Source organism: Ceratosolen solmsi, unplaced genomic scaffold, assembly GCF_000503995.2.
Source record: "Ceratosolen solmsi marchali unplaced genomic scaffold, CerSol_1.0 scaffold56, whole genome shotgun sequence".
NCBI classification, from domain to species: Eukaryota; Metazoa; Arthropoda; class Insecta; order Hymenoptera; family Agaonidae; genus Ceratosolen; species Ceratosolen solmsi.
In genome coordinates, this window is record NW_011948425.1 from 4,178,135 (window position 1) to 4,190,938 (window position 12,804).

Below are 12,804 nucleotides of genomic sequence, written 5' to 3' on the forward strand. Positions count from 1 at the left end.
AATGCCGTAGCGATGGGCTCACAGAAACGAATGAATAGAAGTAAAAAAAAAAAAACAAAAAGACAAAAAGACAAAAAGGAAAAATGGCGAATTAAAGAAAAGAAAGAAATACACGTTGTTCGCGAGGAGTTTGCAAGCGCGTCGCGTGACAGCAGGTGCCTCTCGCTTTCGTTCTCCTCCCCTTCTTTGCCTCTTTCTCGTGCTCCCGACTTTTTGCAACGATATAGGAGACATGTACGAATATACATGTCCCTTAGTCACACGACGGTTAGGTCTACTTTTGCTTCATCATTCTCGATACGAAATCGTTCGCATATTCTACGTAGCATTGGTCACTAAAAATACATCAAGATTCAATTGCCGAAGGATTATTTATGACTTTATAGCAATCACCTTCTCATTTGCTCCTCTCTACATACTGTTTTACATGTTGTACTCATTTTTTAATATCGCCCTTCTCTTCCTCCATAATTCAGCGTAACTCTAGAGCTTCGATCAATTTTATAAGAGTAAGAAAAAAGGCACGCGGATGACATAGGGCATTTATCAAGCTCCTCGAGTCAATACAACTAATTTGCAAGTATAAATATACAATCGCCGAAGGATTTCCCAAAGGAGAAGAATATTCGGTTAAATGAGTGTCCCGCGAATGGCAATTCAAAACAGCAGGCAGAAGGGAAATAAAGCGCCTATCGACTCTTGTTCTCCCGCTTCCCCCAAGTTGCCTAGTAAGGTCAGCCGGCGAACCTCACCGACGAAAGAGATAGAATGACTCACAGGGCTGGAGAGACATGTACGCGCGCGAATCGATATCTAGCGCTTGATACCCCCTCCCCCTCAACCGGCGCCGCTCACGCACACCCTTAACATTACCACCACGAACTCGTGTTTTTATGTATGCGTAGGTATTATTATCGCTTGGATATTTTACACGAGTAGCCATTTCGACACGCGTGGCTCATGCATACGTGCGCGCGTGCGATCGGCAACTTTGTTTCAGGCATCGCTGAGCACTCGCTTGCCCCCCACCGCCCCAACCTTCCATCGCCCACTCTCTCTCTCTCTCTCTCTCTCTCTCTATCTCTCCCTCGTTCTCTCTTCCTACTTTGGTAGTTCGCAACTCTGACTCTCTGGCTTTGGCTGATCGATTTGTTAATGGGATCGAAAGCACGACCGCTGAGTTTTATTAAATCACCTCACTGTTACGGACTAGCGTTATTGGCTGCTTATTAACCTTAATTATGGCTAGAAAATGTTTTTCTTACTCGCCGTCATACAATAACTTACGCGCTTTCAGTGCCAATGTTAGCGCTTAAATTTTTTCCTTTCAAATTTACAATGAAATAATACTTCCAAGTCGAGAAAAACCAACCAACAAGCATATTTCTAAAGTTATTAAAAAATTTTAATTAAGAAAAAAGAAGAGGGGAGTGAGAGAGAAAATAGAATGGCGCGAGGTAGGGAGGTGGGAGGGGGGACAAACGAAAGAACAGTTGGAAGAGAGAAGAAGCATAGCATATCTAAAAGAAGGAAACTTAGATCTTTTTAAAAATTGTTTCAAATAACAGATTTTATAATTATGTGCAAAAATGTAATTAGACCATTAATTAAAATAATGGTTAATATTTAAGGATCCATTTTTAAACTAAGAATTTATTACATGTCTTAATAAATTATTAAGTTTTATTTAAAAATTTTCTTTATTTAAATTGCGATTAATGGGATTGAACAAGAAAAACACCATAAAGTTATGAATAGTCGCCGGTACGCACATATTTGTTTACATATCAATCTACCGCAGGATACCTAGCCGAGTTCCTTCCGAAGATTTGCGCGCGCATGATATAACGTGTAACTTGCTCGTGTGTAAAGTTCATGACACTCTAGTACTATATTTTTCTTGATCGCCTGCTCTCTTGTACGTATGGCCCTGCTCATAGGACATTTGGTTCAACGCTTTGTAAAATCTCTGATAATTCGTGTACTATAAATAGTAAGTAATGTGCTTGTGTTCCAACAAGCTCTTATATCACATAGATTAGTATAAAATTGATTACATCGGACACAGGCATATAAATATGTCAAATTATTTCAGAAAAATACTTCATTTCTTCTGAATATAAACAGAAAAGTAATCGAAATATATTTTTCTTTGTTATAATCTAATTTATCTCATTAACACGTTATCGCACAAACAGCTTCGAAATAAATACAAACAAATACAATTGATTATTTTATAGATGAAATAGATCATATTATTTGCAATCAATATTTTATTGTGCATTTTCTTAAATACATTTAAAGTAATAACTATTATTTACAATATAATACTTATAAACAAATAAGATTCACATATGAAGGCTATCGCAACGATTGATTAGCCCTACTCGACTTAACTATTGATACGCTTAGCCTCGAGGATAATTGACACTGTCCTTTATGTAAGAAACATTCACGTTGAGAATAATAATCTACCTTACGCTGAAATTCAGTATTGTCATAAGACATTTATGGCATGCAGAATTTCGCTATTAAGTACCTTTTTTGAGAGAAAGAAAACAGTTGTTTAGAATTTATTTAAAATTTATAATTATACAATCATTGTTGATCTTACAAAATCACAAATTGCCACCTTTAGTGTTTTATTTATGTCTTAAATATATTCGGTATAAAGTAACTGGAATTGTATACGAAAGCTAATAGAAAAATTTATATTTTCTCGTTCATTTTCATATATGTTTTTCATGTTTAGATTTTTCGTCTTTGTACATTAATATTTGCTTCCAAACATTTTTTACCCAATAAAAGATAATGTAGACCATTACAATTTAACATTTGCAATGTTAGCATTTGCAATGAAGAATAATTTTATAAATAAAAAATAGGCATAGTCATATTATTTAAGATAATTCTATATATATATATATATATATATATATATATATATATATATATATATACACACAGAATAAAAATTTACAATATTACGAATTAAAAGTATCTACTATTTCTTATAATTTTTAAAAACTTTTTTTTTTAATTTATGGAAAGTTATTATTTTTGATAAAATACTGTAACTTTATAAATGCAAAATAAGAAAATTCATATTATAATTAATAAACATGTAAAATGACGATTTCCTTACTTTTTTTATTCACTAGAAGGAATAGTTCATACTATGAGTTCGTTTTTCTGAAAATATGGTTTCCCATTTTTTTAATATTAAATTTTCTCTTTAATAAATATGATAGTTTATGTGATTCAATAAATTTAATATAGAAAATATAATGATATTTCTGTGATAAAAAATACTTTGTGCGCTATGATATTTATCTCCGAAATTTTAATATCTCTCATAAGCCAAGATATGTTGAAAGATAAATATTGAGCTCCAATTGTAATTTGAAAATCCATCCATTTAAAATATATGCTCAATGCTCTCGATATGTCGATATCAGGCTTTACGGAGCTATACATACACTTTACTTCGAAGGTTAAGTATAATAAATTATTTATATGATGGTAATTTTTCTAAGAAAATAGTCTCTATAAATATCCCTAACATTCAAATGTAATGATATTTATTATTAAAATAGGGCAATAATAATTTTATATTAGAATGCATTATACATTGGTTATAGATTAAAACAAAATTATTGAAGTACAGCGATTTATAAAAGATTATGGTCGAATCGCAAAGTAATTAATTTATAAATTGGATTGAGACGTCATAGATATTTTCTATTAGCAATGTTCATGTATAAAAAAATTCTATTTATTTTATTATTAACCGGAGTTCTACAAAGATCTGTCGTATCGTTGAATAATGTACGAAGATTTTAGGGCAGACGTTGAAGATTGTTTTATTCAATAATGATTGATTTCTTGATTCAAGATGATTAGTTACTTTTTAATTTTCAAGTTTAAAAGCTAATTGAGAATGCATAAATGCGCTGGTGTTTAAAATTTAGTTATGTGTTTGGAATCTCCAAAACTCGTTTTTATTTATATTGTTTTAATGGCAATATTCAAGTAAATAAAATTATGCAGTGCTATATATTCGCTAAGATTCGCATAAAATATTATTAATTTGCAAGAAGCATATATATATATTTGCATCGTAATATTGTCGCAAAACTAGTTTGCAATCGGTTAAAACTAGGTGTGGCTATGTTGTATATACTTAAAAGATAAATTTGATAAAGAAAATAATAGCAATTATAATTAAAATTGAAAGTGCCTTATAATGTTAAATAAGAAAAATACAAAAATAAAAAAATAAAATAAAAAAAATTAACTATACCTGATTTTCAGTCAAATACATGCGATTCGCATAAGTACAATCATTAAGTACTCGATATAGTTAAATATATCTGGGCTATATCTTTTGCGGTATTTTCTTTTCATTTTAAATAATCAATATAGAAGCAATTTTTTATATAATATTTAATAAGCGAATAATTAACGAATAATTTTAATAAATGTCTTCGATAAAATTATTAATAATTATCAATTTAGTTTATTCAATTTAAAATAAATATCGAATGCATTAGGAAGATTCTCTAAAAATTATATAAATAATTAAATAAACCTAATATATTTATATTAAATTTTTAACTAATAATTATGGATTTACAATGTATATATATATATATATATATATATATATATATAACCATTTATAGAAACACATTAATTAGAAAGTAAATTCAAAGTGAAGATTTAAATTGAATTAACTATATGTATTAAGGAAAATGAATAAATAAATAAACAAGTGATTATATTATAATTCGATAACCATATTTAACGCATCTTTTGATGAAGACGTTACTGATGAAGAAGAGCAGTTCAACATACTGATGTGAAGTAGTAGGAATTTGAACACTCACTGTAGAAATACTATACTTTTGCCAGTTTTTCAATTTTCTACTCATCTCATTATCAATTAAACTAAAGTAAACTTATATGAAGATAAGAATTTAACATAATTTATTTAGATAAAGACTTATTTTTAAATTACAAAATATTACATGATTTCATCATTTAGAAATAAAATATTGTATCTAATGTACGTCTTACAATCTCATATTTTTTTTCTATATTTTATTTTCTAAAATTAGGCGGATATTTTGCTTAAACGTAGTAAGCGATTCATTAAATCATCCATATTTAATTGAAATTGTAAGACAAAATAATTACTACGCGCATCACTACTGTTTTATTTAAAGTCAAATTGCTATTATCTGATTTGATACTTAAAATGAAGGATTCAATGAGCTCTAATTTTAAGCACTTAATGTGATATTAAATTATCCACTGCTGACAATGCATAAATTCAAATTTAGTTTCCAAAATTATATCAAACTTGAGTATGCATAAATATTACATTACATAATGTATATTATTTTGTACGCGTGGGCATACTCAAAATATACTATGTAAAGTAAGTTCTAGAAATTACATAGATACGTGGTTCAAACTACTTCATCCTATTTTGGAGCAAAATTGTTCTACTTGCATTCACCAATTACTATCCTTATCACCATAATAATTATTATTATTGTCATTGATATTATTATAATAATTGTTGTTGTCGCCATTGTTGTTGTTGTTGTTGTTGTTGTTGTTGTTGTTGTTGTTGTTGTTGTTGTTGTTGTTCTTATTATTATTATTATTATTATTATTATTATTATTATGATCATCATCATCATCATCATCATCATCATCATCACGTCGCCGTATTACCATATCAATTACAAAATTTCACTATTATTTAAATTCATAATAATAATAATATAAATTATTACACATACCATATTAATTTATCATGTAATTATAAAATAAATTATAAAACAAGGTTGTATATATTTTTTTCCATAATTAACTTGTGTTACCCCATTCGCAATTTCTAATCAACATTAATAAGTACGTACTCGACTCGTTAAATAACATTCGAAATAAGCGTGGAACAAATTTTATTAAACATAATAATTTCAGTGAACATAGTAACTAACACAAGATAATTATCTTATATTGTGCCGCAGTCAAATACAAAATCCGATATCCGATAATTCGAAAATGCATTGACTAGAGCCGAACTTTCTCTGAAGTTTGGACGATCGTCATCCTATCCCCTTTCTTCTCGTCAATCCGAGAACACTGTTCATTACATACAAAATACAGAGCCTCACTGTAGGACGTAAGCAAGCCACCTTGTAAAATTACTTCGGTTTGGTATTGTAATCCCTGTTTCTTGCACAATCTGCGCGCCCAACAGTCAATAAGCCCAATAAAAATACGCTGGAGAGTGTCTTATTATTATTATTCACTTCTTGGAATTATCAATTTACTTTCGATATACGACTAAAATTTCCAAGCGAGTTCATATATATTTTTTCTTTTCTCAATTAATATAATTTAAAATTACGAAAATTTTTAGGATATATGGAAGAAGCGAGAGCGTTCAAAAATTTAGCAACGAAAAGGACTGAAGAATTAGTAAGTTGAAGCTTATATTTGCCTTGCGGCAATGAATTTCAGTTGACGTCAAACAAATAGGGGAAACACATGGAGTTAAGAGTATAAGACATAAAAATATGTGAAATATATGGGACCATAAATTAGTATCTCTAGTTCAACAGTTATGTACTTCATTATTGACAGTTAAAATTTACATTTTTCAAGGGATTAGTCAGTTATAGCTTATTCTCTCTCCTTTCGATCGATGCAAGCTTGAGCAAAAGAAGTCATTGTTGTAATGTAATTAAAGTAAATAATAATAATAAAAGTTATGATAAAAAAGGTAACTAAGTAATACAATATACTTCGGTGCTCCTAAAATTTTGTTTTCAACATTGGCTTACGTAACCGTCAAATACAACAAGGTAGAAGGTTCAACATTATCATAGATTACGTTTCAATAATATTCAACAAAATTCAATCTTTGACATATTATACCGGCAATGTCTATATACTTTGAGAACAAAAAAATACTAATCTCCTTATCTACCTAAGCAATAGCAATGATCCTACTAACACAATTGCGCGATTTTATTTACACGTATTTAAGTAATAATAATACAGCTTCAGAAAAATTATTAATTCTACAATATACTATCAATTTGAAAGCTTGAATATCAAATACAAGCACGTATGATTGTATCGAGCAAATAAACAAAAGAATTGGTAATCATCTATATATAAATTCAAATCAATACATAAAGAGCTCATGTTCGCATATTGAGAATAACTGAGGTATTCGATTAAATGTACGACGAAAACTACACACACATATACGAGATTCTGATGCTTTTTACAATTATTTTTTAACCAATAGACAATTTACATTTAAGGTTTCAAAAACATTGATATCACTTGATATCAATTTGATAATGATTTTAAAAAAGAAACCAATCTACATATTTTTCCTTATATTAAAAACTTTTATATGATTAAGCAAGAAAATATAAACAAATATTGTATTTTATTTTTCATATAAAGTAATTCCTTTCGAATGTGAAATGAATAACTTACAATTTTCTTCAGAATTACTCCAATACGCTAAAACATAATCGTTTATATAAATGAATATTGTGTTAGATATTTTCTCTTAATTATTTACTGCTTCACATTCCTTAAAAGCAACATACGCGAAGCAATTATAACTATCGATGTATTAAATAAGTTAATTTATTAAAAGAGGAAAAATCTTGGCATAGTAAATAAAAGAAAAAACGATAAATTTATTAGTTTTAATAGAAGTGACTAAGTAAGAATAAATAAGAATTAATAATGCTAAATGTTCAATTATGGAGTTTTATATAGTGGATTTATATATTTATATATTTATATTTATATAGTGGATGAAATTGTAATAGTAATAGGAATAATTATAATATTGTAATTTCTAATAAATCATTAGAGAAATAATTTATAATGTATTTGAAAATAGATAAAAATTTTGCAAGGTAAAATTTCTATTTTTCACATTTATTATAAAGTCTTTTTTTTTATATAAATAAAAAAGAGCATTTCGAGATTCATTCCACTTATTAATAGTACAAAATATAAACAACAAATCCAATTAACGATTAAACATTGAATATTGTATTTGATCACTACGTTTATTATTATTTGCTATTGAAATTACAAAAATAAGAACAGATAAGTGGGCGTAAATACTTTTAAATGAGTTTAAATATATTATGGCAGTATTAATAATAGGGGATATTTTCAAGGTTTCGTTTATAGATAGTAAAATAAAAAAAGAACAAAACCAAGAAAATCGAATTCAGTGGTTAGGATAATATAAACACATACGTGCTGCGCTCAGACTGATGTGTTTTGTGTGCGTAAGAGAGAGGGGGAGAGAGAGAAAGAGAGAGAGAGAGAGAGAGAGAGAGAGAGAGAGAGAGAGAGAGAGAGACGGATTAACAACTAGTGATTCCCAGCTGGTTTAGAGTAACTGATTAACATGCTTAACTATTCCTGTTGTCAAATAATATTATCACGAAATTTAATACAGCTTTTCACGAAAAATTATATATTTATTGTTTTTAAGCTAATGCTAAATTAAATACGATAAACTGAAGGTATAAACAAATTTATTTACAAACGAATAATTAAGCTGAATATTTACAGATGTTCTCAATTTTTTACTCTATATCAATCAAAAAAATTATATTATTGATTTGACAGACGGAATTAAAACTATTTAAATCACGTTACATGAAAATTATGTAGTAGTTAGTAATGTGTTTCTAAGAATAGTAATATACTTTAGGAAAAGAATATATTACAAATTCTATAATTACGAAAATTGAAAATAGCATAAAATGAAGATATCAACCATTTTATTTCCGATTTATTTGAACGGTTCTTTATTTTTAATCAATAAATTGAATATACAACTTTGAGAACACTTGTGTAAAACATCATACAAAATAATTTTCAAAATATAATATTTAAATGCTTATAAAAAGGATAGAAGTTTAATATTACGGAGATTAAAAGACAATTTCTTATTGATATATGGAATAGATTCATACGTAATTTAGATATAATATTCTAATATAATTGTAATGTAATAACATATTAGCCGATACCGGAAAAATGAGCGATATTACATTATCCCACCATCTCAAATATGAATCTCTAAATTAAATATCATATCTAAATATATAATATATGAATTAATTATTCGATAATGATTGTTATTATTGAAGACGAGAAATATGAATAATAATAATAATAATAATAATAATAATAATAATAATAAGTCAATCGTATTGAATTAGCTATATATATATGTATGTATGTATGTATGCCAAAGCGTAAAAGTATAGGCACAAATTTGCATGGTGGGCCTTTCGAGGCAACAGTCTCGTGACGTCGTCATATTTGCTGCAATGGCTTTGTAAAAAAAAACCCGCAAACGCTAAAAATTGATATCAAAGATAGAACGAAAAACATATTTAAAATTGCAATACGAACGTCAAATAGTTAAATCGAAGTTTAATGCACGCGATAGAGACGTAATGTTCTTATGCTCGCTTCAAAAATATAGATCGCATTAATTTTCCAACATTCTCCTGACATTTCTTTACTTTTGCACTTATCAAAAAAAAAAAAAAAAAAAAAAAAAAAAAAAAAAAATCATCAACCAATCTAAAATATATAAATTTCGTAGCACAATAATTATAAAATCACTAAATTCAAATAGTTGCTTCATAATGTACTGGTAGATTTTTCGAGGAAAGATGGGACAGTAAAGTTTTTAGATTTTCAGAAAATAAAATATCGTGTCTGATCAATATTTGATAACTTTTATGCTCGCATTTTTATAATCAATAAAACGATAGAAAAATAGAAAAATTAGAAATATTACAAATATCTTGTCAGATATTTGCTCTTTGTAAGTTAAAACGAATAATCCGAAAGTCAATAAAGTCTGACTACATATGAAGTTTCAAATATAGAATAAAACATAAACACAGTAACGACGACTATTTATAAAATGTTTTGTTCATTAAAGATTATTCTTCTATTTCCACACAACTATAGCCCTTTTTTTTTTTTGCATCATATATAACTTCTATACCTGTGATGAATAAAATAAATTATTTTGAAGTTTGAAAAGCAAGTCGATGAACTCAAATAAAACTCAATATATATTAATAAAATCTTAAAACTTTTATATATTTTAAAAAAAAGTATTTGCTACGCATCTCATTATTTCTTATACAAATTACAACATTTTTGTTCTCCCCCCCCTCTCACTCTCTCTCTCTCTCTCTTTCTCTCTCTCTCTCCCTCTATCTCTGATGAATCGTGGAGAGCAAACATTCATCAAAATCAATTTATATTAGAGCAAAGAACCCACTGCTAAAATTAAAACAATAAAATATGTACTTGTATGGACGAGGGGTTGACAATGTGATTCATTCATATTTTCACCGTCGGTAAATTTCTCAGAATGATCGCTGTTATACTTTTTGTCATTGTCTAATAACGGCCTATTGTTATTAGTATTAAAAATAAAACGTTGCTCAATAATTCTTATTTTTCTCTGATTAACCAATATGAATATCAATATAGTTGTAAGGATTTAAATTAAACCTTAACCGATAATGATCTATTTTTTTTTTATACGTTCAGTATACACATGATAGGGTAAACAATTTTTTTTAATATAACGTGTACTATATGTGTAATGTATCCGAGAATAGATATTTATAATGATCAGTTACTCAAAAAACAAACAAAAACGAAACAAAAATATATTAAAAAAAAAAAAAAAAAAAAAAAAAAAAAAAACAATTGATAAAGCGTTACGATCCATTTTCACAAACGTTGCAACGAATTCAATTTATGGAAACATAAAAATTCGCGCTCGAACCCAGGGGAACGAAGGAAAAAGCTACCGGCACAAAGAGAAAGCAATGTCTAAATAACACACAAAACATAACACTTGTATGATGCGAAACTACTAACAATTTTTATGTAACCTCCGCGTATTAACATCACTGTAATGTTAAATGCAAGCAAGCATACTCTAAAAACGGAGATAAAACTCGTTGGGTTTTCAAATCGTTTACATTACTTTTCGTACACACAACACCAATTTCAAGCGCGCGTTCGCCACGCACACTCATATAAGCCATCGCAAGCGGACACGCTCTTACATGGAAAAGCAATGTACATGTAGTGCGGAGTATTTAAGCATTTCCTAATAAAGGCATTGAATTGTAAATTGACAAGCCGTGAGAGGCTTACGGAGAGCCATCGGTTTGTCGTAGGAGTATAAAAGGTCTAGTTTCCATAAAAACGGCGGGGCTTTTTGTGGGACGGGTGAGGGGCGAGGGAGGGTGGTCTAGGAGAGAAAAAAAGGGAGCAAAATGTAAAAGAAAAAATGACGGCGAAGGAAAGTTATGCGAACGACTGAGCGAGCAATGCGCGTATCGGCTTAACTCTTCGGGGACTTAAAATGCGAGAGAGAGAGAGAGAGAGAGAGAGAATGAGAGAGAAGGAAAATTAATTGTAAGCCAAATTGGCTTCGGGTGAATTCGAGAGTCGTTGGGTTTTGTTGTTTTTTAGTGGCCGCTTTAATGTTTACACCTCCGAGCGCGGAATAAAGGAGCGAGTCGAGAGACAATGTAGATCGTAAATAAAAGCGATGAGTAAGTACCATGTCAGCTCCCAGGTCTTTCATGTCGCAATAGAGAAAAAGGTCCCCTGGCGGCTTCATCCAGCCGCCTGTGTAACTCTCCACCGTCTCCAATGCTCTTTCCAGCCGCGTCACCTCCTCGAAATTCACCCTCGGACCGCCCTGGGCCGTCACGACTGTAATCAGTCGCGACGACACCACGATTCACAGGATAAATCCTCCTTGACTTTCCTCCGGCGTTCCTCTCCGCCCAGACCACAATCTCGTAACAACAATCACTGTAATCGAGCCGCGGGGAGATTCCTCCTCCTCCACCCACAAGCAGCTCGTTTCTCTTTACCGCGGCGGCTCCTTCACAACACTCTCCAAGCACTGTGGCACTCCCGAGGACGATCCTCCGCCTCACACTCCTCTCCAGCGCCTCGGCGATAGGCGGCAAAACATGCGAGAACGGCTGCGGCGTCGAGAAGATACACACACTCTCCGGTCGCGGAAAAATCGTTATCGCGAGCGACAGACAGAGACAGGGATTGAGAAACAGGCGCAGAGAGAGAGAGAGAGAGAGAGAGCGAGCGAGAGAGACAAACAAAGAGAGAGAGAGAGAGAGAGAGAGAGAGGGAGGCGGAGGCAGATGGAGAGAGAGTGAGAGAGAGAGAGAGAGAGACGAAGAGAGCGCGAGAGCTGGAGAAAAAAAACAACAGGGAGAAAGACGAAGAGCACAAGGGCACCCTAGTCGTAGCAGTCGGCCCTGGTTCTCCGCACTGCCCACTCCCGGTTGCCTCGGCGCGCGTACGTTGTTTCCTTCTCGGCTCTTCTCGCTCCAGTCGACGATCCGTCCTATCTCTTTCCTCTCCGCGCGCTTCCACACGCTTTTCGCCTTATTCGTGTGCCGCCGCCGTCGCCGCCGCCGCCGTCGTCGTCACCGCTGCTGCTACTGCTGCCACCGCGACACTCCTGTCTTTCTCTTCGTCGACCCCTTCCTTCTCAAAGCTCGCGCGACATGCGCGAAAAACTCTGGATCCTCGGATCAGCGACTCCTCCACGTATGTCACACAGGGCTCCTGCGTTGTCTGTCGTAAGAATGCGCGCGCGCGCGCACGCGTCCGATTCTTCGAGGTTATTTCAGAGTCTTAACCTCT

General features: G+C 31.4%; 1 protein-coding gene across 1 annotated transcript in view; it reads right to left on the minus strand.

Moving 5' to 3' along the window:
* LOC105362864 (maternal protein pumilio-like) overlaps positions 1 to 11,865 on the minus strand; it is a 47,354-nt gene extending 35,489 nt beyond the window's left edge. Inside the window, exon 1 of the mRNA XM_011500390.1 lies at positions 11,687 to 11,865. Within this exon, the coding sequence (XP_011498692.1) occupies positions 11,687 to 11,746 (60 nt within the window). The 5' untranslated portion in view covers positions 11,747 to 11,865. The remainder of the gene's footprint in view (positions 1 to 11,686) is intronic.
* Positions 11,866 to 12,804: the final 939 nt, after the last annotated feature.